This window comes from Alosa alosa, chromosome 20, assembly GCF_017589495.1.
Source record: "Alosa alosa isolate M-15738 ecotype Scorff River chromosome 20, AALO_Geno_1.1, whole genome shotgun sequence".
In the NCBI taxonomy this organism is placed as follows: Eukaryota; Metazoa; Chordata; class Actinopteri; order Clupeiformes; family Clupeidae; genus Alosa; species Alosa alosa.
In genome coordinates, this window is record NC_063208.1 from 26,965,944 (window position 1) to 26,993,723 (window position 27,780).

Below are 27,780 nucleotides of genomic sequence, written 5' to 3' on the forward strand. Positions count from 1 at the left end.
AATCACCCGGTTGCATTTGTGAGTGTAACATGACACCTCTGTGATGTCACTTCCTGCTGCCTGAACCATCCAAGCTCCACCTCGGCTTGGCTCTGAGTCCGAGCTCTCAGATTACTCAGCCTCTCTCTTTCTCTCCCTCTCTTTCTTTTGCTTTCTCTCCCTCTGCCACTCCTATCCTCTCCATCTCTCTCTCTCTTTCTCTCTTTCTTTTTCACTTTTTTGTACTTTTTTCTCGTGCTCTTCTAAAAATGGATTAGCGTTGTTCAAAAAGCACCTGACTTTGAGATCTTTAAGGGGCCCACATGAGGACCTCCAGGGGCCTCTCTCTCTCTCTCTCGCTCTCTGTCTGTCTGTCTGTGACTTCCCCTCCACAGCTAACATCTCCGGCCCCCGGCCGCCGTTGTCGCCTCCTGTGAACTTTGACCCTGAAAAATCTGCCCCTGGAGAATGATAGGCATCTGAGCTTGCTGGCATGCCTCAAGCCGCGTACCTTATTTATGAAGTCAGAGCGCCCTTGGAGGGAGGGACTTAACCGGAGGAGGAGGGTGGTGGGTGTGTGTGTGAGAGTGTGTGTTTGTGTGTTAGTGAGGAAGAGAACAAGTGGGAGGGAAACCAAAACACACTGTCGAGAGAGAGAGGAAGGGAGGGACAGGGCCGCTCTCACAGGAGGAAAACAGACCGACAGACAGAGAGAGAGAGAGAGAGAGAGAGAGAGAGCAAGTGAAAGAGAGAGAGAGACAGAGGGGAAACGGAGTGTTACCGGACAGCCAAACTAGCTTAGGAGCGAGCGCGGAAGTGAGTGAGACGACGAGAAGGCAAGAGAGCAGCGGCGACCCCGACTGGGTCTTGGATTACAGGAGTGCACTAAGGGACTAACAGTCACGTTCCACCACGGGAGAGTGAGAGAGGGAGAGAGAGAGGGAGAGAGAGAGGGGGAGAGAGAGGGAGAGAGAGAGGGAGAGAGCGAGAGAGAGAGAGAGAAAGAGGGGGCAAGTCAGGAAGCCACTGCTCTCCTCGCCTGTCCTGGGTCGCCTCTGCGCCGCTACTCGCTGACCGGCTCTCTGCCCTCCTCCCTGCCCGCTGCCCCGGCTGTGCCAGGGCTGCCGGCGGGGCACAGGGGGCAAACCCCCGAGGGGCAAAGGACTATGGGACACGGTGCCAGTGCGGAGACATTGGCACAGCAACCAGCAGCCGTCCTCCACCACGGTGAGTGCAGAGGAGCAGAATTGGAGCTAAGCCTGTAGACTAAAGAGAGCGGAACAGCTGATAAGTTGGTGGCAGCGCACACGAGTGTTTGCACAGATAGAAGTTACGACAGAGACAGCAGTGACCTCTCATATAGAGGCAGCGCTTATGGCAGTCAGAGAGAGGTGGGCTGTGGAGATGGTGACTCCCTTTTTAAACACAGCAATGCTAAGAAAGCAGCTTTGAATTGAATTATGCTTAAATTGAATTGAGTGTTTGAATTGAATGGAATTGAGAGCAGTCACAGCTGATAGAGGAATGTATGTGTTTTTGGAAGAGATAGGCAAGGAGTGTTTTTAATTATGGCAGGTGCTCATTAATGGCAGTGTGGGTTTCCATGTCGACTAGTGTCTTTTCCGTTTGTGTGTGTGTGTGTGTGTGTGTGTGTTTGCGGTGAGACAAGGTAGTAGAGGCTGTGGTTTTGGAAAGTTGGTACAGGTATGTGTTGTACACCAAGAGAGACTTGATGAAACCAACCAACCAAGACAAGCAGGCAGGCATGGGGAGGTGTGTGTATGTCTGTCTGTGTGACAGAGAGAGGGAGACTGAGTGTACGGGTACAAATGAGACTTGGTGGCGATGGAATGTGGTGATTGCAAAAGAAGTCGTCTTTGACAGTGTGTGTGAGTGTGTGTGTGTGTGTGTGTGTGTGTGTGTGTTGTGCGTGTGTCATCTTCATTCAGATCTGTCCCTGTTGCCCTATCCTTCACACTCCTACACACTTGTTCTTTCCTTCAATCTTCTCTTCTCTTCTCTTCTCTTCTCTTCTCCACTGTGTGCTTGTGTGTAATGATTAGTGAAGAGCTGTACTAGCTGCTGAAGGTCAGGGTAAAGGTCCACGTTGGCGTTGGCACTGGGGTGAGTTTGACTGCTGCTGATGTGCCCTCTGCTACGTCCAGCATGTTAGGGTGGGACGGACTGGTGTTCTGAAGTGTCTCCGCACCTCTGAGGCCCATTGCGAAAGACTTCTTATGTGACAACTCAAATAGCTGTGTTTGTGTGTGTGTCATTGGTCTCCTACAACACCCACAAACCAGTTTTTGCTGTCCCAGTGTTTGTCCTCTACATTGGGTGCAGTGTGTGTGTGTGTGTGTGAGACGGCAGCAGACCTGTTCTGTCATATGTGGAGTCTTCCTCCGCTCACGTTGTCTGCAGCGTTTCGCGCTCCATGTTTAATTACAGGTTAAGCCGTCCAAATGCCAGCACACTCACCTGCTCTTCCGCTGTGCCCATGAGCACTCTGACCTTACCTGACTAGCAGCAGCCGCTTTACTCAGAGAGGCCTGGAGATTTTATGTTACGTTCTACATTACATGTTCAGTGTTTCCCCTTCAGTGTATTTAACAGCGGCGCAGCGCCGCCGCTGGATTTTCAGCGCCGCTGCAACATAATATCATGAGATTCACTTAACACACTGTAAAAGCACAACGGCCAACGTCATCTCGAAATTGTTTTCTGAAAGTCTTGAGTAAGTTAAGTGCATCAAATCCGCACTTAGCCTCTCATTATTCAGGACATATATGCGGCATGATGTGTCAGGTGATTACAAGCCCAAAGACAAGTCTGCAGCATGGCTAGCCTACGTTCTGAACAAGGTTACATTGTTTAGCTATCCGACTGATGGGGTCTTGCTCCGCCACAGTGTGGCCTATGGTGTCATCGTTCACTTGTAGGTTACACAATAAATAGCCTACTTATGGGCCTGGTGACAATAAAAATGATATTAGTTATATTTCATCACGAAGCTGTTTGTATGCCGTGAATTAAACTGTAGCCTATGCCATATGTTAAGCTTGAGCAATTCCTCTGATCCAAAGCCTGCTTTGACACATTGACACTAATGTGAAACATGCATCCTCCTCTCTAGCCTACATCAAATAAAAGAAACCAATTCATGATTACCGAAATGAATTTAACATGGGGGAAAAAAAGTTTGTTCGCGATTTAGCCTACTGTTGTGATGTTCTTTCTGCTGATTGATTTACGTCCGTGTCGTCAACTCTGAGAACTCTTGCTCCGGCTGACAATTTTATCCAGAGAGCTGATTTCCCAAAGATGAGCCTCCATCAACATTCAAGCGACAAATTATTAAAACGTAAGTAATGCAGTAGAGTAAACCAATGTGCTACAAGGTGTATGGTCTTAACGTTAATTGTAGCCTAGACTTGTAACGTTAGCGTGGGGCTACATGTAATGTTTGCATGGGAAAGTTAGGCTAACACAGTCTAGGCCTGTTTAAACTTTCTGATAGTTAAAGGAAATATGAGCATATGTTGGCATATACGATAGCCTAAATTCTGTCCACTTAGCTATAATAGGCTATCACAAACAGACCTTTTCTACGTTTATGCATTAGACATAGGGCCTACATTCTCTTATCAGAAAGACGGTTCTCATTACTTCAGCGTTCTCTTGACGGTGAGACTAACGGTCGCGACTTCAATCAAGTAGCCTAGGTCCTTTTCGAGTTAATTGTGAGTGAGTTGTATGGTAACTGTGGGAGTGATGTAGAAGAAAAGTGAGTATTTACTTTTTTATACGGGGTTTGTTGTTTTGGGACTGAGAAATAGACTACAAGGAGAGCATCTGGCTCGTGCATGCGTGTCAGCATTAATGGCCCCCAACAATTCAATTCAATTACCAAAGAGCCTTTGAGATGTTCTTTGAAAAGCCCAGAAAAATTAAGTGCTCGCGAGATTGGGTGTGGCCTTTGCCATTAAGACAAATTTAAATAAATTGTAAAATAATCTTTTTCTGGTTGTGCCATTTCATTTTTCTTCTATCATTTTTAACCAATAATGTAAAGAAAGCTGAAAATGTCCACAAAAGAAACACCTAAGGTATGATATAAAAAAAAAAAAAAAAAAAAAATCGCAACAACACCCCCCCCCCCCCCAAGTAATAGCACCGCTGCTGGAAAAATTTCTAGGGGAAACACTGATGTTACACTCTACAGGGATTAGGCAAGGTACCGTAGACATTGAACTGTGTGCATGGTTGTAAATGTGGTTGCGTGTGTGTGTGTTAGTGTGTGTGTGTGTGTGTGTGTGTTAGTATGTGTGCGTGCGTGCACTTTTGCAACCACTGTGTTGGAAAACTTGGTAGTTTCAATGTTGTAGAGTGGGTGATCCTGGCGGTCAGTTTCCTGGACACACACTGTCACACACACACACACACACACCCACACACACACAGGCAGGCACCACAAGCTGGTCAGTGAAGCGTGTTGCCATTTTATTACCTGGCCTCCAAGCTGTTGACGCTCAGTGTGTTGACGTGAGTGAGTGAGTGTGTGTGTTGACGGAGTGTGTGTGTTGACGGAGTGTGTGTCACTCACTGAGCTGCGCAGCGCCCACTGCATTGCACTGCTATCACCGTTGATTGTGCAACAGTCCTGCAGCAGCACAGCCCACAGCATAGCAATGCTCACCGTCACGTCCAAGTAAGAAAGAATTTACACACCTCCTTCACCCCCCCCCCCCCCAAACCTCACACTCACACACACACACAAACCACACACTCACACACACACAAACCACACACTCACACACACACACACACACCCTTGGGGAACAATGGCTGCATTGACTCCTCACCACTATGAAGCCTGTAGTGGTTGTTACTGTGGCATTAAAAAAAAACAGTGCGTCTGTTTTATCTCTCTGTATGTTCACTTGTTTAGCTCGTAGCCCTGGTGTTACAGAGGTTGATAGTTTTGTAGCACAATACACAAAATCTCTAGCATCGGTATGTCGTTACAAACACCTCATCTGTAGGCTACACTCTAGAGAACATGTTAAATAAGGAGCCACCGGTGCTACGTGGTATAGGTAGCACTGTACAGCCTGGGTTAGGGTAGGGCCTCACTCACTCACTCACTCACTCACTCATCCTATTGGCAACTAGAGCTGTGATCAAAATATCCTATGTCATATATTGCGTTGAACTCTATTGATATGGCATCAAAACTAAAAGCATAAGAAAATGTCCATTTTAAGTTTTAAAGTTGATGACCATTACTACAGGTAACTAACAGCAGTTGGAGTGAGTTCTGTTTTGAACATGGTCATTCTTCTGAGTAAACACGTATTGCAGTGTGGATCACATCATGGCGTCTGTATCATGATGCATATCATTTTGTGAGGCACTCTTATATCTGTTCCTTCAGCTTTCTCTCTTTCTTTCTTCCCCCTCTCTCGATCTCTGTAGTTGAGACAGAGCTGTGTGTGTGTGTGTGCGCGCACTCCTGCTGTACTCTGATACCTGTGTCTGGCACGGTCACAGTCCATTGTAACACGAGGTGCAGGTGCCGTGGCAACAAGCCGCTCTCCACCTCTCCGTCATCAACCCCCTCCCCACTGCATCAAATCCCTTTACCACAGGCGTGTGTGTGGGTGTGTGTGTTGCTTTTCATTCGATGTGTGTGTGTGTGTGTGTGTGTGTGTGTTCGTGTTCCATGTGTGTGTTTGAATGGCTTAGGCTGTCACAGGTCAGTCCTCCCCAGTAACTCTCATAGTTGAGCAATCTCTACACTCCCATGACTGTCACATCACTGTCACGTCACACTCCGGTCAAGACGGACATAACCTGTGTGTGTGTGTGAAAGGGTTATTCTAAGCGCTCTTCTACTACTGTTAGCCCATGAGTGAGCAATCTCTGCACTCCTCTTCTACATACATTAGAGGCGAGTAATCTCTCCACACACACACACACACCCCCGTCACATTACCGTCATGTGACACTCTGTCACACTGCCCAGGTCAAGAGTCACGTAATCTGCACATGACGTGTGTGTGTGTGTGTGTGTGTGTGTGTGTGTGTGTGAATGTGTTTGAATGATGGGTTGTGCTGCATCCTCTCCTACAACCGCTAGCCTATAGGTGACCAAAGTCAACACTATCCTCGTCACATTACCGTCACACTGTCCGGGTCATGAGGCGCACGACTTCCACACCTCCCAGAGGTCAACAGGTCCCCGAGCAGGCCCTCGTTGGAATGGGCGATGAGGTGGACAGACGAGTCTAATTAGCATCACTTGATGTTTCCTCAGACGGACTCTTTTAGTGTAGGCCTGGGATGTTAAAGTGGGCTGGTGCTGGAGCACTTGTGTGTGTGTGTGTGTGTGTGTGTGTGTGTGTGTGTGTGTGGTGTTGAAATGTTCGCCTGCCTCTCTGCCATATATAACACTAGGGGCTTAAAACTCACTGGCACCTGTCACATGTAACAATTCCCACTCCCCTTAGCTACAGCTGTCCTCCCTCTCTCTCTCTCTCTCTCTCTCTCTCTCTCTCTCTCTCTCTCTCTCATCTCTCCATCTTTCTCCTCTCCCCTCTAGTTTTCCCTGAGCTCATAAGTTTTTTTTTAATGCAAGATTTTAATACTGAAATAATTAGTGATGCAGTATTATTTATCTTTTACCCCCCCCTCCCTCACACACACCCTGCCTCTTGCTCTCTCTCTCTCTCTCTTTATTCCTTCCTCTCTCTCTCTCTCTCTCTCCCTCTCTCTTTGTCTCTCTTCTATGCCCGTGTGGTTTCAAAATCCCACATTGTAATGTATCCTGAGATAAGTCCCTAAGTGTTCAAAAAAGCAGAGGATACTCAAGTCTCTCCCACTCATTGTCTCTCCTTCTGTCTGTCCTGGTCTCCAAAACCTGCACGTCACTTTCAATTAGATACTTGCTGATATAGGCTAAAGATTAGCCTACAAACTCAAAAGGACAGCTCGAGAACTTTGCTGAAATGACTCTCACACACACACACACACACTCAAACAAGCTTTGCTCTTTCTCATCAAACACATACACACGCACACATTCACACGCTCTCTCTCTCTCTCTGACACACATTTCTCTCTCACACAGCCGCATGCCAAGCAAATTGCTGGGGTTTGCTGCCAGAGAGGCTTGCCACTGGTGGGATATCAGCACTACCACCTTTTTGGCCCAGCGTAACACGGCCTTTCTTGTCCTCCGTCTCCCCGACCTATTCCCTCCTTTCCCTTTCTTTCTCTTTCTCTTTCAGTCTCTATCTCGCTTTCTACTTTACATGCTACATTATTTACAGCCATAGTGAATGGCATGGTATTGACACTGTACTTTCTAGCATGCTGTTCATTATCGAAAGCTACACGCTCTCTCTCTCTCTCTCTCTCTCTCTCTCTCTCTCCCCCCTCCATCTTTCTCCCTCTCACCCTCTAGTTTTCTGAGCTCATAAGTTTTTTTTTTTAATGCAAGATTTTAATACTGAAATAATTAGTGATGCAGTATTATTTATCTTACCCCCCCTCCCCTCCACACACACACCCTGCCTCTTGCTCTCTCTCTCTCTCTCTTTATTCCTTCCTCTCTCTCTCTCTCTCTCTCTCCCTCTCTCTTTGTCTCTCTTCTATGCAGTGGTTTCAAATCCCACATTGTAATGTATCCTGAGATAAGTCCTAAGTGTTCAAAAGCAGAGGATACTCAAGTCTCTCCCACTCATTGTCTCTCCTTCTGTCTGTCCTGGTCTCCAAAAACCTGCACGCGTCACTTTCAATTAGATACTTGCTGATATAGGCTAAAGATTAGTCTACAAACTCAAAAGGACAGCTCGAGAACTTTGCTGAAATGACTCTCACACACACACACACACTCAAACAAGCTTGCTCTTTCTCTATCAAACACATACACACGCACACATTCACACGCTCTCTCTCTCTCTCTCTGACACACACATTCTCTCTCACACAGCCGCATGCCAAGCAAATTGCTGGGGTTTGGCTGCCAGAGAGGCTTGCCACTGGTGGGATATCAGCACTACCACCTTTTTGGCCCAGCGTAACACGGCCTTTCTTGTCCTCCGTCTCCCGACCTATTCCCCTCCCGCTCTTTCTTTCTCTTTCTCTTTCAGTCTCTATCTCTCGCTTTCTACTTTACATGCTACATTATTTACAGCCATAGTGAATGGCATGGTATTGGACACTGTACTTTCTAGCATGCTGTTCATTATCGAAAGCTACACGCTCTCTTCTCTTCTCTCCCTCTCTCTCTCTCTCTCCCCCCCTCCCTCCTTATTTCCTTATCCATCTCTTGCTGCACTCCCACTTCATATCAGGCAGCCGTTAGCACCCCCATGCTCCCTTGCTGTTCACTCAGTCACTCTGTTCCACTGTGTGCCACAGCAACGCGGTACAATACAACAAACTTGTAAAACATGAAAATAGGGAAATATGTTCTTGTCTGTGTACTTTGTATTTGTCTACTTTAGGTGTGTGTGTGTGTGTGTGTGTGAAGCCTGTGTATGAGGCTGAAGTTGCCCATTGGCCGTAGCACAGTGTGTGACCTCAGCAGTACCTGAGCTTGTTGTATGTTATTTGATTCTGCTTCATTTTGTTTATTTACCTGGCTTTATTTCTTCCTCGGAATCATACGGTAGAAACGACAATAGTCAAAAACAGACTAGTCCTAAATAACATGATAATATGATAATAAGACTGGGCAGACAAGAAATCTCCCCCTGTTGTGCGCCTTACTGTAATTTCATGCCTATAAACTGAGGTTTAGACAATGATTTTGCCAAATTTCCTCAGCTATTAGGTTAATAAAGAGGCAGGCTATTTTTTTCTGATTAAAGCACTAATTTGATTAATTGTGCTCTTGGGCACCATCCTGCAGTTTATACCCAATGTGACTAATACACAGGTACTGGCATATTTTGACCAACATTGATATCAGCTAATATAGGCCTTGTTGACTGATATCGGCATTAATTCTGCACAAGGTAGATGTTTGCAAACTGACAGACTTGAACATGGCTCAGTTATTTTCTTTTATGAATATTTTTGTTTCCACTCTACTAAAGTGTATGATTAACAACAAAAAATAAGTAAACAAACAATGAAAATATGGGTATCCGCATCGGTATCGGCCCAGAATTTCATAATCGGTGCATCCCTGTACACAGAATATTACTGTAACTGCTATAAATAGTGTGTGCTTTGTCTTGTGAGGGCCTGGCCTGTCATTTTGTGATGGCTTTTGAGCGCGACTCATCTCTCAGGTATTGGTGACTAGGTGAGTCGGTGTGGTGTCCACCCATCTCTCTCTCTCTATCTCTATCTCTATCTCTATCTCTATCTCTATCTCTATCTCTATCTCTATCTCTATCTCTCTCTCTTTTTCCCTCTCCCTCCCCCTCTCTCTCTTCCTTTCTATATCCCTCCCTCCTTCCTTCCCTCTCCCTCTCCCTTGTTCTCTTGGGCCACGGCCACTCCCACGGGCGGGTGTGTGAGGGAGCGTGTTCCCATGATTCATAGGATCACCTGTTGCCGATGTTTGCTTCGCCATCGGTTGGGTTTATTAATAGACTGGCGCTCCTTGTCCAGCCGACACATGCTGTTGGGTGGTAGTGGAGGTTGTGATGTCATGAATGTAGGTCATGATGTGGTCATTGTATTGTGGTGTTTATACCTTTGTATTGTGGTGTTTATACCGTTTGTATTGTGGTGTTTGTACCATTTGTATTGTGGTGTTTATACCGGTGTCTGTCCAGTCGGACGTCCCGGTTGGTGTCATCATTAAGGTGGAGAAAGAGTTTTGCTACGTTGTATAACATATGGAAAATATTGTTGCATGTCATCAACTGGAAATCTAAATATAACCCTACCAACATACGTCTCTCAGATAACATGGACTTGAACACTCTGAAGACAACAATTATTAATGAATTGAGTCTAAATTGGCCTATAGATTTTATGATATAGATATAGATTAGAGAAATAACTAAATTTGTTTCACTAACCTGAAATGGTGAAGCGCTGCGTACAAAAATGGTGTTGTGGGGGGATAATAATTTGCTTTATTTCTTTTTTTTAATATATATATAATTTAATCATTATTTCGTTAAGAAATTGAAATTAATTTTACATTCAATTAGTGACCTTAGATACTTACTAGATACTTTATTTTTATTTGTCATTCACACAACATGGTAACAGGAGGAGAACGAAATAAGTGCCGACCAACTATCAGAGTGAATAATAAATAAATAAAAGTATGTAGTAAAATGAGACCTGTCCTACATAAAAACAACACGTCACAGCGTTTTAAATACAGCAAGTAAGTAATGTTGAGATGAGTCAATGGTGTGGAAGACTTTATCAGTCTGACCGCGTCCGGGTAGAAGCTGTTCTTCAGCTTTATAGCTGTAATCTAGGCCACTGCTGACTGTGACTAGTGACTAGCTGTCATCTGAAATGACTTGGCACAGGTGTGAGTTACTTAGCAGACCGGCGATATGGCCAAGGGTGTGAAGAGCCTTGTGTTTTGAATTGGGTGCCAGCCTTTTCGTCATCAGCCTTTTAACATGTCACAGCAGCCTTTTCCTCTTTTTTTATTTACTTTGTACTTCTTATTTTCCTTTTATGCTTTTATTTAGTGTTATTCTTTGTTTTTGTTTATGGAAAGCACATTGAATTAGCCCTGTGTGCCCACTCAGTGCTCCCCCACAAGCTAAATGAAACCAATTGGAAAAGACCCAGCAGCTAAATTCAACAGCCACGTCTGAGGAAAAGACTTGTGCCCCCGAAACATCACATCACATGTAGGGGCAACAGAAGCCATTCATTTGCGAGCTGCGTCTAGGCCAGTGTGCGGACTCTCTTAAGTGTTTCTCTAAATCAAACCGTCACACATTGCTTTGCACTTCTGATTCCGTGGGAACGACTCCAATCCTGAGCCGGTCTGATATATATTTACTTATTGCTGTGCTAGCTTGCACATTGCTCTGAGTTTATAGCAATGCTAATATTAAACTGTGATAAATCAGGGAAGGGGGAAGCTAGCCTAGCAGGCCAGCTGTGGATGGCTTTAGCATGTGGGGTTTAAATATCAGCTGTTTCAGATGTTGATGAGTTGTTCATGGAAAGTACCAGATGATGGCTATGAATGTCGACTGAGTGATTAGCCGTATTTAAATGGGTACCTTGAGTAGGCTGACAATTATTGGTGGATGATGTTCAGTTTCTGATTTATTCAGTCTCTCTCTCTCTCTCTCTCTCCCTCCCCATCTCTCTCTCTTTACACTCCTCCCCCAATCTTTCTTTCTTTCTGTCTATTTCTGTCGTTCTCCCTCCCTCGTTCAGATGATGAAGTCGACCAGCAGCACAGCACGGCGGGCAGCAATGAAGGGAACCCTGGTGACGTCCCGACCAAGAGCAAGGGCAAGTTCTCCAACTTCGGCAAGATCTTCAAGCCCTGGAAGTGGAGGAAGAAGAAGAGCAGCGAGAAGTTCAAGGAGACCTCCGAAGGTGACCGCACTGCTCTGATGATGATGATGATGATGATGATGATGATGATTGAGGAGGAGGAGGATGACAAATTCACACACAACAACACACAAACATACCTGGTTCTACTCAGAAGATCAGGTGTTCAGATCCTCTGTAGATGGGATATCCTCCAGTCCTTAGGTTGATGGTACAGGTGGTACATTTAGAGCGCATAGAGATATAAAACAAACCATTTCCATTTTCACATAGATCTCTGATTTTAAAGGTGTCCCCAGAGTGTAGCACTGTAGCCGCCTGGCTGCTCTAGCTGTTGGTTGCAGCAACTCAAGCTAGGTAGCACCATTTTTTTTAGGTGACCTCGAGACACAGAGATCTATGTGAAAAATGTCCGTAATTCTCCTTTAAGTAATGCTACGCTACGTCCTTTACCAAGCACCCTGGAGAGGAAAAGAGGGAAGGAGTATTGGATCACATCTGGCTGCACTGCTAGAGAAGGACAAAACCTCAGGCTCACATGTGTATTCTGAAATGATCATATTCTCACTAAGAGGCTTCTGATGTTTTGGAGATCTAATCTCTCTCTCTCCCCCTCTTTCTCTCCCTCTCTCTCTCACTACTCTCTCACTACTGTCGCTCTCTCCTCCTCATCCTCAGTGCTGGAGAGGAAGATCTCCATGAGGAGGTCCCGACAGGAACTGATTGAGCGGGGTGTTCTGAAAGATATTCCTGAGAACGGTAAGGGAGAGTGCATCATTCCTTTATTATCGCTGCTGGATCATGGCGTCTGTGTTGCATGTGCATGTGTAGCCGTAGTCCTCTCCTACAGGATATTTTTGTATGGACATTCACATTTATTCATTTTGACATGTTTTTATCCAAAGCAACATACAGCATGAGAATAACATTCAAGCTACAGTACAGACCTTAGATAGGAATTACCCCTGCATCTGTCAATACTAGTACTAGAGGATAGGGATTACCCCTTCATCTGACAACACTAGTACTGGATGAAAGGAATTACCCCTGCATCTGTCAGTACTAGAGGATAGGAATTACCCCTGCATCTGTCAGTACTAGAGGATAGGAATTACCCCTGCATCTGTCAGTACTGGAGGATAGGAATTACCCCTGCATCTGTCAACACTAGTACTGGAGGATAGGAATTACCCCTGCATCTGTCAGTACTGGAGGATAGGAATTACCCCTGCATCTGTCAGTACTGGAGGATAGGAATTACCCCTGCATCTGTCAGTACTGGAGGATAGGAATTACCCCTGCATCTGGAGGATAGGAATTACCCCTGCATCTGTCAATACTAGTACTGGTGGATAGGAGTGCCTACATTAACAAGTACTAGTGTGGTAGGAGGAGAAAGTGGTAGAAGAGGGAGGTAGAAGAAGGAAGAGAGGGAGGTGGAGATGGAGGTAGAGGAGGGAAGAGAGTGAGGTAGAGAGGAGGAGGTGGAGGGAGAAGAGAGGGAGGTGGAGAAGAAGGAGGTAGAGGAGGGAAGAGAGTGAGGTGGAGAGGAGGAGAGGAGAGAAGAGAGGGAGGTAAAGAAGGAGGTAGAAGAGCGAAGGGAGAGAGGAAGAGGGGGAGGATTGAGGCAGACTGAAAGTGTTTCAGGCAGCGTTGACACCTGAAAAAACGGTCAGTTCAGTTCAGTACCAAACCAAGCGTTGCAAATCCCTGTTGCTTTGGATACAAATGTCTGCTGAATCCCACTCACTTTGCTTGACTTGACTCAGGGATTAAAGTTCTCAGGCACTGTGCCTGATTTCAGGTGTAGCCCAGGCTGTTTGGCGATTTGAGAATAGATAATCATATATAAAGACTTCGAAAATGTCTGATAACTTCAGGAATGGAAAATGTCCTTGCCTTGAGCTCTGCTTCACTTTTTGTCTTTGAGATTACTCAGCTGTGTGTTTGTGTGTGTTTGTGTGTGTTTGTGTGTGTTTGTGTGTGTGTGTGTGTGTTGTCTTTACCAGAAACCAACAATGCCAACCACTCCAAGGGGCCGTCATCAACCAAAAACGGTCATGCCATGGTTGGCGACCGTGACCGGGAACGGGATCGGGAACGCGACCGAGATCGGGATGACCGGTCCTCGGTGTTCGGGGGTTCAGAACCGGCCCGTGTGAACCCCACCTGGCTCTCACAGGAAGAGTGCAAGGGCAGCCTGGTCCCTGAGCAGGACCGCCGCAGCCTGATGCCCCCCGAGGAGGACCGCCGCGGGCGCACACCGTCCGACGCCGCCTCCGAGCGCAAGAGACGGGCGCCGCCGCCTCTGGACGTGGACGCCCGCATGCGCATCCATTCGGACATGGACCTGACCACCCGCATGGGCGGAGTCAGTGACGGTGGAGATGGGAGACGGGCAGCGTCTCTCCCCCGCGGAGGACCGGGCCTCGAGGACGGCCGGACGAGGAGGGACGAGCGGAAAGAGGATAGGTCAGAATCTGCCTTTTTATTGGCAATGACCACTGTGATGTTGCCACTAAGTATATACTGTATCTCAACCCGATCTCACAAGCAATGCGTATGAAGTCGTACGCAACACTAATACCGAATTGCGTATGAATTCATACGCAAAATCAGCTAGTGACACATGCGCAGTAGCCTACATATCCGCTCACTCAAGCAACATGGCCAATACGGCCACCTGTCAAAATCATTTTTTTTATTTCATAAAACATGGGTCTAAACAAAAAAAAAGCGGATTTTTTTATGTATTACAAGCGTAAACCTTTAGCATCGTGGACCAAAAGGTTACCTAATTATCAAATTTTAAAGTACTGCTATCAAGCGGAATGTTCATTAATTAGCCTACACCAAACCATTATTTATTGTAACGAAACTTATTTATGAAATAAAAAATGATTTTGACAGGTGGCCGTCGCGTGGGCCATGTTGCTTGAGTGAGCGGATATGTAGGCTACTAGCATGTGTCACTAGCTGATTTTTGCGTATGAATTCATGCACTGGTATTAGTGTTGCGTCTGACGACTTCATCTGCATTGCTTGTGAGATCGGGTTGTGTATCTGGATGGTGTGTGTGTGTGTGTGTGTGTGTGTGTGTATGTATATATATATATATATATATATATATATATATATATATATATATATATATATATATATATATATATATATATATAATATTTTTTATATATATATTTTTATAGAGTATATATATTATATATATATTATGTACATATATAGATGGTGTATATTATATGTTTATGTTTTATAGTTTATGGTATCTATTCCCTTTTTATCTATTTATTATTGACTGCTGTGTTGCCAGCCAGATTGCCTGTAAAATGTGCCAATGACTCTACTCCGTTGTAGGAGAGACGAGCGAAGAGAGAGAGACGACAGAAGAGATGACCGCAAGGAGGAGAGACGAGAAAGAAGGGATGAGAAAAAAGACGAGAGGAGAGATGAGCGGAAGGACGAGAGGAGAGATGAGAGAAAGGACGGGCGAGATGATCGGGGAAGGAGGGATGACCGGGACGAGCGAGACCGACGAGTGGACAGGAAGGAGGAGCGGGACGCTCGAGACCGACGCAGGGACGAGCGCACGGACGGAGACGAGAGGGACAGGCGAGATCCCCGCGGAGAACGAGTGGAGCGAGAGAGAGACCGACGGGAGGATAGAGACAGACGAGACGAACGAGAGAGAACGAGGGAGGAGCCGGAGAGGCGGGAGGAGAGCGAGAGAAGAGAGGAGAGAAGGGACGAGAGGGACAGGAAGGACTGGAGAGGAGAGAGGGATGAGCGCGAGAGAGGGAGAGAAGAGAGGGATAGGAGAGACGAGCGGGAGAGGAGGGAGCCGCGGAGGCCGTACTCGGAGATGGACCCGAGGCCGAGCCTGCCGAAGACTGTGTCTGAGGAGGGGCCGAGGCAGAGGCCGGTCTCGGAGGCTGACCGCAGGACCACACTGCCAAGACACGTGGCCATGGCCGAGGAACCCAGGGGACGTTCAGGTGAGGGAACACGCACTCACATAAACGTACACACACACACACACACTCTCTCACATACACACTTGCACTCACACTCTCTCTCACACACACACACACACACACACACACACACTTACTCTCTCACATACATACTCACACTCACTCTCTGTCTCTCTCTCACACACACACACACACACACACACACCCCTACTGAAATGAATTGCTGAGAAGAGCAGTAAGCCAACAGGTGAGGGTGCAGATGTGCAGCACACACACACAGACTGCCCCAAGCTGTTTCTGTAGAAGAGATTAAATTACTCACATACCGGTACTGACATTCCCACCTCAACATTCATAAAAGCTCCGACCTTTCTAGATTAACGTTAATGTTACCCAACAGTCAACACACCGCCAACTCCAACTCCAACACACAAATCAACTCAACCAAAAAAAATACAACAATAATTCCCTTATTAGCCCATGAATCTCTTTAGCCATGACCGCTTGTCCTCGGTCAGTGTGGAGTAGCCGTACTTGTTCCGTTTCCACCTAAAGGGAGAAGAATATGCGGAATGTGCCATAGTTCCCTCCCAGCTAAGCCCTCAGAAAGCTGCTTAAGCTCCCGCCTTGAGGAACCGCTCAGCTTAGACTGTGCTCCTCTCACATGCCGCTGAGCCGTGTGTGTGTGTGTGTGTGTGTGTGTGTGTGTGTATTCTGTGCTATGCTATGTTGTTGTGTTTCTTTACCTTTAGTTTGCTCATGAGAATACTTTGGCATAATGTTTTTTTCTCTCCTTGTGTTTTCCCTGTTTTTCTGTGTATGTGTTTGTTTGTTTGTGTGTGTTTACCCCTAATCCTGTCCTTATGTTTCTCATTTGCTTGTTGTGTTTGTTGGTTATGAATGATGTGATGCTTTTGTAAACATGCTGTTTGTGTGTGTGTGTTCTGTTTTGCTTACTGTATGTTCCGCACTGCTTTAATGTTGCTTGTTGCTTCTGTGCTCTGTGTTCATGATGGCACCTGTGCTTCACTTGTACTGTTTCTGTGTGTGGTGTTGTGTTTTATGTGTTGTGTGGTAATCTGTGTGTTCTGTGTTTGTTGTGTGTTCTGTGTGTGTGTGTGTGTGTGTGTCCTGTGTGCATTGCATGCTGTGTGTGTGCCTCCTGTCCTGCCATAGATTCGCTGGGCGTGCGCTTTGCTCCTGAGCCCAACCCTGGACCCGGACGGGACTTCCTGAAGGACCCTGCGGGCCAGCAGCACCCTTCCAAACAGGCCATGCTGCCGCCCAAGTGGCTGATGTCGTCCACCGAGCAGACGGGCACGCCCCCTGGCTCCTCCGCCTCCTCGGCCTCCTCAACGTCATCCTCGTCCTCCGCGCCCCCCATCGCCAAGCCCCCCCCTCGCACCGTGTCTCTGCTGGTGCCCAGCGATGCCCCCGCTCCCGCCCCGCACCCGCACGCGGCCCATCAGGACGCCCACCCTCCCTCCTCCGCCCCCGTGCCCATGGCGGCACCCATCCCGACCCCCCACCCCAAACAACCCCCGGTGCCCCCGCCCAAGCCCACCAATCGCAACAGCAACCCCGCCCTGCTAGGTGAGTTTGCCCCGCTTCCCCTGCTTGTTGTTAAACTCACCGCTCCAGTCACCGATTGGCTGAGCGCTTACTCTGCTCTTGTGATGTGACGTTAATGTTGCTGCTTCATGTCAAGACGTAGCAGTAAAGGCCTCCCTTATATTGTTGTGAAATTCTTTTATTAAGATAACCCCTTGAGATGTACCATCTCTTCCTGTTCAGTAGCCATTCTGTGGTGTTGTGTTGTAGTGTGCATTCTTAAGTGTGCATTCTTGTAGTGTGCATTCTTGTAGTGTGCGTTCTTGTAGTGTGCATTCTTAAGTGTGCATTCTTAAGTGTGCATTCTTGTAGTGTGCATTCTTGTAGTGTGCATTCTTGTAGTGTGCATTCTTGTAGTGTGCATTCTTAAGTGTGCATTCTTGTAGTGTGCATTCTTGTAGTGTGCATTCTTAAGTGTGCATTCTTAAGTGTGCATTCTTAAGTGTGCATTCTTAAGTGTGCATTCTTGTAGTGTGCATTCTTGTAGTGTTCCTTCCTCCTAAGATAAATTAGTGAAGAGCGACTGCTGCTGTAAAACATCCCAACTTTAGTCTGTGCCATATTAGCAAAGGTGTCGTTTCATGGTGGCTCCCTATTTGTGACACAAAGGTGAGACATTGCCCATTGTGGGTTGTGGTAATGTAGTCAAAGTCAAAGTCAAAGTCAAAGTCAGCTTTATTGTCAATTTCTTCACATGTTCCAGACATACAAAGAGATCGAAATTACGTTTCTCACTATCCCACGGTGAAGACAAGACATATTTTACCAATTTAGGTCCACAGACAAACATAACATTCAAGTAAACAAAAACGTAAGTAAATAAGTAAATAAGAGGGCACATATAATAATGAAAAAAAATAAGAGCAGCAAAATGTGGTTGAAATTGTGCATAGACAGTCAATAAAAATACTAGTGCAAATTCAGGCCAATAAAAAGGCTTGGGTAGTTCTGTTTGACCTAAGTAAGAAGAAAGTGGCATAGTGGTGCAAGTTATGTAAGAGCAGCAGAAGTGTTGTGTTTCAGGACAACAACACCAGTTGTAAAGTGTACAAGTGTGCAAGTGTGCAAGTGGAGTAGTGCAGGCTGACCATTTTTGGGTCCAATGTCCAGGATGTTATGTAGCTGAGGGGTGGAGGGGAGAGGAGGGAGAGAGTTCAGCATCCTTACGGCTTGGTGTATGAAGCTGTTGGTGAGTCTGGTAGTCTTGGGGGCGCAGGCTTCTGTACCTCTTCCCAGAGGGCAGTAGATCAAACAGATTGTGGCGGGGTGACTTGCATCACTCACAATTTTGAGTAAGCCTTCTTGGGTGAGGTGGGTGGTGTAAATGTCCTTCAGGGGAGGGAGTGAAGCACCAATAATCCTTCCAGCTGTGTTCACTATGCTGCAGGGCTTTCCTGTTGTATTCAGTGCAGCTTCAGCCCACACAGCCCGATACAGCTGGAGAGGATGCTCTCGATGGTGCCTCGGTAGAATGTGGTCATGATGGCTGGTGGAGCACTTGCTCGCCTGAGTTTTAGCAGGAAGTACAGGCGGCTGAGCTCTCTTAGCCAGTGATGCAGTGTTGGTGGTCAGGAGAGGTCTTCACTGATGTGCACCCCCAGGAATTTGGTGCTGCTCGCTCTCTCCACCACAGCACCGTCGATGGTCAGTGGCAGGTGTTGGGTGTGACCTCTCCGGAAGTCAACAACAAGTGGCTAAGGAGCTGGGCAGTAGCTTGAAAGCTGTGGGCTCAATTCCCGGCTTCCACCGTTGTGCCCTTGAGCAAGGCACTTAATCCGAAGTTGCTGTGTTCTTGTGATATAATTGACATGTAAGTTGCTTTGGATAGGAGCGTCTGCTAGATGAATACATGTAAATGACATTTGTAACATTGAGGTCACGTAGTTGGTGTCATGTCAGTGAGACAGTCGTAACATGTCTCCTTGAAGTGTGTAGTTACTGGTGGCGACTCTTCTAATGAAGGTGTGTCGTTACCTGCCCTGCAAGTGTGTGTTGATTTTCACATTCCTACCCCAGACGCGATGGAACATGAGCATGTGTGTGTGGTGGCCCCGAGTCCCTGTGGGGCTTTTGGTGCATGTTCCCTCATGCTCCACTCTGCTGCTTAGAGGCTGGGGCCTGCAGACATGAGCTGAACTGAGGGAGTGTACAGGTGGCAGTCAGGACCTGGCGCTGTAACGGCGGGAGTCAGTTACAGGGAGTCGTCCCCCACCCCCCACCCCCCACCCCCTAGAGAGGGACACGTTCGGGCTCATCGTGGCTGCAGCGGTGCCAAGGAGACGGGTTCAGGCTCGCCTGTGCTGTGTTGTTCATTAGGAGTGCAGCTGTAACATCCTTTCGTTTCGCTCCACACACGCTCTCTCTCTCTTTCTCTCTCAAACTCAAAAGATGCTTTAATAGCCGAGGCAGCTTGTATAGAGACCATACAAATGATACAACACCCATTAACTGGTAGAAGATATCAGAACATATAACATACAAATATAATCACTTTCTCTCTCATTCTTTCTCTCTCTCTCTCTCTGCATTGTATGCATCACATGACCTGCAGACAGAAGCTGATTGACCAAGGTAGACAGGTATGAATGTCTTCTGCCACAGCTCATTACAGAGGCTAAATTTAACATAACACCAACATGTGTGTACACACACACACACACACACACACACACGTTGTGTGTGTTCTGTAGGTAAGGGCGAAACCAGTTTGTGGGCTAATAAGAGAAACCAGTTTGTGTTACTGAGTTGGTCTAGATGTGAAGCAAGGTTGTTTGCTGTCTGAGAACAGCCAGAGAAGTCTGTGCCGTTGTTTGTTGTTCACTGCATACTTTACTGATGTGAGGGAACCTTAATTTGCCTATTAAATCAGGTGTGTTAGACATCCCTCCTTTGATTGGTCAGGCAGGTTAATACAGGCCTGTGATTGGCTGGGTTCCAATTTATTCATGCACTGTGTGTGTGTGTGTCAGAGGCAGATGAGACTGCATGTTGTTTTTACATTTTAGTCCATCTGTGTAAGCACTCTCTGTGCACACCCTCACACACACAGTGTACACCCGCGCTCTGCTCCATCAGCAACCTCCTCAACCCCACCAGCTGCTATCAGCATTCCTGTCCCTGGCCCTCTCACTCTGCGGAGACTCTCTCTCACCTCCCCTCACCCCCCTCTCCAACTGGAGGAGCCCAGCGGAGTGTGTGTGTGTCAGAGTTTCCGCTAGAAAAAAATGGTGCCGGTCAATATGACCGGCAGAGGTTTCGTTTTCCGGACATTTTGATGATATGCCGGTCAAATATCCTATTATCCCTTCTTAATTAGTCAAATTGAGGAAAACTGGAGACAGGCTATGTAGCTTAAAGAATGACATAATCAGGCTGTATAGAATGCAACATGTTCATTAGCCTAACTTAAACATGCCTAACAAGATCTAGCCAGTATATTTTCATGGACAGCAATGTGTTCGTTCGTTGTTTTAAAAAGGCTACGTTGTTTGTTGCTGCTACCCACGTTATCTCCAGTGGTGACTGTTTAACGTACACAGATGCGCACAAGAATGAGCGCTCACACCACTACCCCCTAATGCTATGCCTCTTTATTTGATAACAATAAATGAAGAAATGTTTCCTATTCTGGGAAATGTTTAGTTTCTTTTTTTCTTCGACGCGGTTCAATGATGCCGTTTAATTGTGCCAGAAATTATCCGCGGACCAGTAATCGCCTCGTCGAGGAGGCCCTAACCCTGCAGATCATAGACAGAGAACGCATAGGCCTACTGTATGCTTTGGGTAAAGAACACTGCATGTCCAGTGTACACAGAGAATGACAGTGTCTTGGAGAGGCCGCACCCCCGCAACTCAAGTTGACCGGACATCTGAGGCTTCAGACGTTACCAATTTATCATCCATCGCGTCTGGCCTCTAAAAAAACTTTTAAGGCTAGTCTGCCTGGGCCTGGCCATGTTTTGAACCGCCTCACTCATTTGTTTGTTGTTTAACATGGACGTTTTAAGCCGCGTGCGCTTCCTATTTGAAATGCAGCATAGGCTATGCGTGTTGTTTAATAGCTTACTTTTCAAAACGTAGAGCCTGTTCATTTAAAAAAACATAGCCAGAGGACGTATAATATAGGCTTACATATTAAGGCTTATTCTCATATTCAGATTGCGTTAGGGGACGGGATCATTAGCCAATTTCAATCGGACAATTTGACCGGAGAGATCTAATTTTGTCGGACATTTCATTTTTTTTCCGGCCAATGTCCGGTAATTACCGGACAACGGAAACCCTGGTGTGTGTGTGTTTACCTCTTACAATAAATGCCCGTCTTATCAGGACCCAGGAAGAACCCCTCCCTCCCTCTATGAGCCCGTGCCGTTCCCAGAATGCAACCCGGGGCTTGAATATCAAAACTGGATAAACATTCCATGAATAGTGTTAGGATGTAGATGTGTATGCTATGCCCATCTTTGTGTGTGTGTGTGAGCTAAGTGTAGTAAAATGACGAGCCCAGTAGTCTCGTAAATTATCATTACACGTGTAAATCCAGGTTGTAGAGCAACTTTGATTTTGAAGATACCAGGAGCTATTCAGGGTTTTAACTTTGATGTGGTATAATTGGTTGTAGAGGACACACACACACACACACACACACACACACACACACACACACACATTCTCTCTTTTGTTTTCCCTCTCTCCTCCCCCCTGTGCTCTCTCTCTTTTCATGAAATGTCTTTTTGAAACTGACATTCAGACACCCAAATGAACACTGACAATCTTTCTTTCTCATTCACACACACATACACACACACACACACCATCTCTCTCTCACACACACACACCTCATGAACTCTCTCTCTCACACACACACACACACACACACATGCACCACAGGCTGACTCAGAGCTGCATACTCAGCCTGGTGTCCTCTCCTCTCCTCTCCTCTCCTCTCCTCCTCTCATCTGCTCTCTGCTCATACCGGTCAGTTTGAGCTGGCATGAAGACAGTGGCATCTGAAGCCTGTCCAACTGGGCCGCTCTGTTCTGACCTATTAATATCCACGCAGATGTCCGCTTTAACCATAGAGCCCAGAGCAGCGCTGGTCCTCCTCGGCACTCACACACATGCACGCGCACACACACACACACACACACACACACACACACACACACACACACACACACACACACACCACAACACTATCGACCGGTCACTTCTTGCTGGCCTTCACTACCAGCGGTGATTGATGAGTTTGCTGGATAAATATATCAGTGGAGCCAAATGGATCAGTGAAGCTGTGGACTTGAAAGACTCCACTCCTTCCATTTACACTTAGTCGTTGAGCAGAGGCATTTCTCTAAGGAGACTTGCAGTGGACCAGTACTGTACAAATGGACATTTGTTTCATGAGTTCATTTTATTTATTTTCCATGAGTATCACTGGCAAGATTTGAGTCTCATTACCACCTGTTAACAGCTGCAGAACCTCTCTAATTGGCCATAATCATTATATGCACTCTGTTCTACAGCTTTAAGAGTTCATCTTGCTGAAAGAAGCTAATTGGAAAGTCAGTAATTGAGTTTAAAATGAAAGCCTGTGTTTACAGCTCCTTAATGAAACTCCCCTTAATGGGGGTTTATTTAGTGAGGTCATTTAGAATTGAGAAGAACACTATTGAGCAGAGCCAGAAATAAAGCTCCTGCTGAAGACCTGAAGTGCCCTAACTGACCCATGAAGCACGCTGCTGAAGTGCTTAGCACTCGCGTCCGGTGATATATGGACACAACTGCCAATGATGTCAAGGAGCACCACTGAAACCATGACGTACTGTTAAATACTAAGAACATCCCTACTAATCGTAGCGCTGAAACTTCACCTAGTCCTACAAACCAAAACCTATGAAGTACCCTACTGATTTGCTGAAGTACCTTTAATTCATTAAGTAACCTATTGAAGTACTGAAGTATCGTATTCCATGAAGAAACCCTACTGTAGCATCCTATTCCATGAAGTACCCTACTGTAGCATCCTAACCTAGGAAGTACCCTACTGAAGTACCCTGACCTTTGACCTCTGTACCTCTCCCATTTGCCCCAGCCGCCACTCTGAACAGACGGGCCAATGCCCGGCCTCCTTTCTGCTGGACCAGCTGGCGTCGCCAGGGCGAGGGCGGGGTCTACCTGTCTCTGCCTGCCTACCTGTGCCGCAGGGGCATGCCCCCAAACTCCGCAGGTATCCCACGGGGCCTTGCGGTCTGATGTAGCTTGGCCTTACGCCGTCATAACTGACCAACCCCCATGTCCGACACTAAGAGCCTGTGATGTGAATATGGACTAACAAACGCAAAGTTAACAAAACTACTTGCATGGTTAAGAGAACATGGAAGGAAAGTGATTGAGCTTATGAGCATCTCGCGTGTGTGTGAAATGACACGCTCACACACACACACACACACATACCATCTGAGCATATTGGCATGAAGTCCCACAAATAACCTCATCATCTGACACATGTCCCATGCCCCCCCACCTTGTTGAATGCCAAACGTCTGTGAGGAATCTCCCCTCTCATTGCATGATCATGTGTTGTTGAGAGTGGCACGTTCTCTTGATCTCTCTCTCTCTCTCTCTCTCTCTCTCTCTCTCTCTCTCTCTCTCTCTCTCTCTCTCTCTCTCTCTCTCTCTCTCTCTCTCTCTCTCATATCCATGCATGCTGAAAGCATTAGCACTGATGCTAGCAGCTATGTTGCATATTAACTCCCATGTATACGCGGTATGTTTGTGCAGACATGTCGTGCTTTGGATCAAGCTTGTAAATCAGAGAAAACGTGAGCATGGTGTGCCAAATGTTCAAAGTGTGTGTGTGTGTGTGTGCGCGTGTGCGTGTTTTGATACACAGGGCAAAGGTAAGCCTTGTATTCATCAGTGACTGCCTGAGCTTCAGCTGTTCATGTAATCATTAACTTTGAATACTGACACGAGATCAGGTTTAGGTGTTTCAGAACAGCAAAATATGCTACTAGTGTCCCTCTCTCTCTCTCTTCTCTCTCAGCTCTTCTCATTAGTGTGCAGCAGAGTTGGACTCAGCTTGTGCTGTCCACATAACCGCCTAACCTGATTCTTTTCCATCTGCCAAGCTCAGTTCATATAGCCATTTACTAACTATATTGACAAAGCATGTTGTTGGGCGTCTGTCCACAGAAGAGTTTGCCAGTGTTGTCTGTTGTTGTGTGTAGTTTTGTCCTCCTGTTTGCGCTGCCATATTCCACACTCTCTTGTCTATTAATCAGCCTATTAAGCCGAGTGTTTAACAGAGTGTGAGAGAGCCTCAGCTGTTTCTTGTTGCCACTCTTCCAAAGGCTTATAGTCTAATGTGTGTGAGAGCTGAGTACTTTGCTTGTGCTGGCACACTCACTCTGCTTCTCTGTGTCCTCTTGTATCACGTTCTTGTTCTGTTGTTCTTTCACTCTTTCCTTTCTCATCCCTCTCTTCTATCGTTTTTCTTGTTCCCCACAGCGGAGTTGTCTCAGGCGGCCGGAGGCGCCAACCTGCTGCCCGTCAAGCGCTCGCCTCCCACTCCACCCAAGAGGATGACGCCGGTCACCAAGCGCCACTCCGAGGAGCCGCCCGCCGCCCCGGCCGGTCAGAGCGAGAGCTCGTCCTCGGCTCGGGCTGCCCCCGTGCCCCTCCCTGCCCCCTCCTCCTCCTCCGCCACGGGCACCATCGGCGAGGACGACGGAGTTCCGTCTCCTCCGGCCTTCTCGCCACCTCCGGTCCACATACCCCCCTCTCCGCCCCACGTCCACTTCCATCCACAGCCCCCGGCCAAACCTGCCCCTGCCCCGCAGGTGACCGTGACGACGGACCCCCCCAGCCCCACCACGGAGCCCCCCAGCCAGCCGCCGCTCCCGCTGCACCTGCTGATCGCGCGGGCGCTGGCCAGCCCTGGCCCCGCGGTGGCCAACCCGGACGGCTCGCAGCGCGCCCACTCGCTGCTCTTCGACAAGCCGCCCGACATCCTGCTGGAGGCGGGCGGACGCCACTCGCTGCCCATCACCATCGAGCCCCTCAGGCTGTAAGTGTCTTTTGTTTTTCCATTAAAGTTTCTGGGAGTGTCTAACACAGATTTGTACCTTAGGAATAGTTACGCTTTGATCTAGCACAGGGGTGTCAAACATAAGATCAGGTCAGATCAGATCAGATCAGGCCCGCCAGCAGGTTTCATATGGCCCCCCAGATGTTTTGGGGGGGAAGGGAAAATTAGAAAGAAAAGATATTCACATCCAGCTGTCTTAAACAATGTGTAATAAGCAATATCTGTGAGAAACTCATTAAACCTAGCACTACAAACCATCTTCAGGAAGGAAGAGGTCAAAAATCTGACATGGTAGTAGGGTGTTTCAAGAGAGAAAAAGCAGGATATGACGAGTAAATGATTTGTACTTGTTTGCTCATGAGTGGGTATAGTAAAGGAGTATATAATTTAACAACACTGATACCAATGCAGAGAAATGAAAATGACCATGACAATGACGGCCCCCCATGAGGTCCCATTCCAACAAATCTGGCCCACTGCCTAATATGAGTTTGACACCCCTGATCTAGCACCTATAAAAGTTGCTGGATGTGCGTACCCAGCACTCTACTTTGTGTCTGGTCAGCAAAGCAATGTGTGTTGATCAGATTGGATAGTGCACGGCTATTGCCACAACCACCTTTGCAGTTCAGCAACACGCAGCAACTGCGTTCAGTCGCTCATCACTTCAGACATCACTGACTGATTAACGTCACTCATCACTTCAGACATCACTAACTGATTAACGCTCCAGTCTTTGCAATGTGTGACTAAATTTGACATACAAGTGTTTTGCATTGAAATAGTGGACTGCATCTTTAATAGCGGTTTCCCCTACTGTTGTCATTTTGTTTTCTGCAGCTGCTGAGGTTAGATTAAAGATGTAGTTTCCTGATTACTTGAAATTCTGCATTTTCATTTTTCCGGTTACTTTAAACTGTAGTTACTTGAAGCTGTTCTGCCAGCCATTGGGTTGCTGGTATCTCTGTTTAACTCTGTGCTGTGTTGTTGTTGCTGTCGTGGTAACGGAGTTTGTGTCTCCATAACACTGTATGACGTGCTGCTTTGAGACATGCTTGTGAAGAAGTAGCAAGAGTGCAGCTCTCTGGCTGCATTACTCATGTAGCTCAAGTGTCTTTATGGTACGGGGTCGTCTGAAGTCGTCATAGCGACACATCTCTTTCTCTCTCTCTCCACTTCTCTTTCCTCCATTTCTGCTCCTCCCCTCGCTCTCTTACCCTTTGGTCTTTTCTTTCCCTTCTTTTCCCATTGCTCTGCCTTTTCCTTACCTTCCACCCTTTTCCCCTCTCTCCCCCACTCTCCCTCCCTCTTTCTCCCACTCTCTATCACTTCCTCGTGCTGCCGCTCTCTCCTTTTCTCCTTCCTTCTCCCTCTCTCATATCTTGCTGTCTCTCCTCCTCCCTTTCTCCCTCACTCTCTCTCTCATCATTCCCTCTCTCCCCCATCGTTCCCCCTCTCCAGGCCTGAGGATGATGACTTTGACATGGAGGAAGAGCTGGCTAAGGAGGAGCTGCGTAAGCAGCAGCGCTCGGCCCCCGCGCCGCGTCACCCCCTCCAGCCGGCCCTGGAGCCGCGCAGCCGCCGCGGCATGGTGGAGGACCCCCGCGTCACCGTCATCCCCGAGGCCACTGGCCCTGGGGACAGCGAGGACGAGGAGGAGGAAGAGCGGGTGGACAAGGAGGAGGAGACGGACTCGGACTCGGACGGACCTATCCTCTACAGGGATGACGATGAAGATGAGGATGTTCCGACAGGTAAGGATAGTTGACCTTTGGTTGCAATGTGAATGTTCTAACCCGTAAACATGGCCGCCGAAATGAAAATCAGCTGGTAACACAGCTGTAATGCAGAGGTTGCATTAGATGTTCTCATTGTCCGTCATTTTGACTGACCGGATTGTACAAATTCCGTCATTATCTATTTTTGTTTGTCTTTTTTTCATTTTAATGTCAGGTTGGCGTGACGTGATATCTAGCACCGCCACGTTTTTATCTCATTGTTTTAACATTTCTGTCAGATAACAGAACCTCTGCTGTAATGCAAGGCATTTTCATGCAATTGTGAAGCGGCTTTTAATGTAATTACATGTCATTCTGTTTGATTTGAGTGCCGAGGTGTGTTTCTCTCTGGTAACCTGTGTGTGTGTGTGTGTGTGTGTGTGTGTGTGTGTGTGTGTGTGTGTGTGTGTGTGTGTGTGTGTCAGGTGGTCTGGCGGACCGTGTGAAGCGTAAGGACACCCTGGCTCTGAAGCTGGAGAAGCAGCAGCTGCACGACCCCAATCAGGAGAACGGCAACGGCTGGAGGAACCGCGAGCAGTGGGAGGCCATCCGCAGCAAGATCGGCTCTACGCTCACACGGTATGCTGTCTGTGTGTCGGTATCTGTCTCTGTGTCTGTCATATCGGTTTGCTGCAGTTGTTCATTCCATGTTTTTGTTGCGTTGCTGTCATATGCAGTTTTTCTGTCAGCTGTTGGCTCACAGCGTAATAGGGAACTTGTGTTACATTGTCTTAAAGGTTAACTCTGGTGTAAAAACAACCTAGATTTAGGATGATAATGAGTGTAAACTTTCATGAGGGACCAAACCGGCGTTAATCGGAGC

General features: G+C 47.1%; 1 protein-coding gene across 9 annotated transcripts in view; it reads left to right on the plus strand.

The window, feature by feature from the left end:
• phactr4a (phosphatase and actin regulator 4a) overlaps window positions 1-27,780 on the plus strand; it is a 49,399-nt gene that overhangs the window by 16,411 nt on the left and 5,208 nt on the right. For 5 of the 9 annotated variants that reach the window (XM_048229269.1, XM_048229272.1, XM_048229270.1 and 2 more), the window contains 9 exons: window positions 11,365-11,529; window positions 12,166-12,246; window positions 13,497-13,959; window positions 14,860-15,497; window positions 16,653-17,069; window positions 23,182-23,316; window positions 24,600-25,158; window positions 26,641-26,933; window positions 27,383-27,536. In XM_048229269.1, coding sequence (XP_048085226.1) covers window positions 11,365-11,529; window positions 12,166-12,246; window positions 13,497-13,959; window positions 14,860-15,497; window positions 16,653-17,069; window positions 23,182-23,316; window positions 24,600-25,158; window positions 26,641-26,933; window positions 27,383-27,536 — 2,905 coding nt within the window. Of the gene's footprint in view, window positions 1-612; window positions 1,207-11,364; window positions 11,530-12,165; window positions 12,247-13,496; window positions 13,960-14,859; window positions 15,498-16,652; window positions 17,070-23,181; window positions 23,317-24,599; window positions 25,159-26,640; window positions 26,934-27,382; window positions 27,537-27,780 lie in introns of those variants that run through there. The other 4 variants (XM_048229268.1, XM_048229274.1, XM_048229275.1 and 1 more) reach the window with 4 other exon arrangements.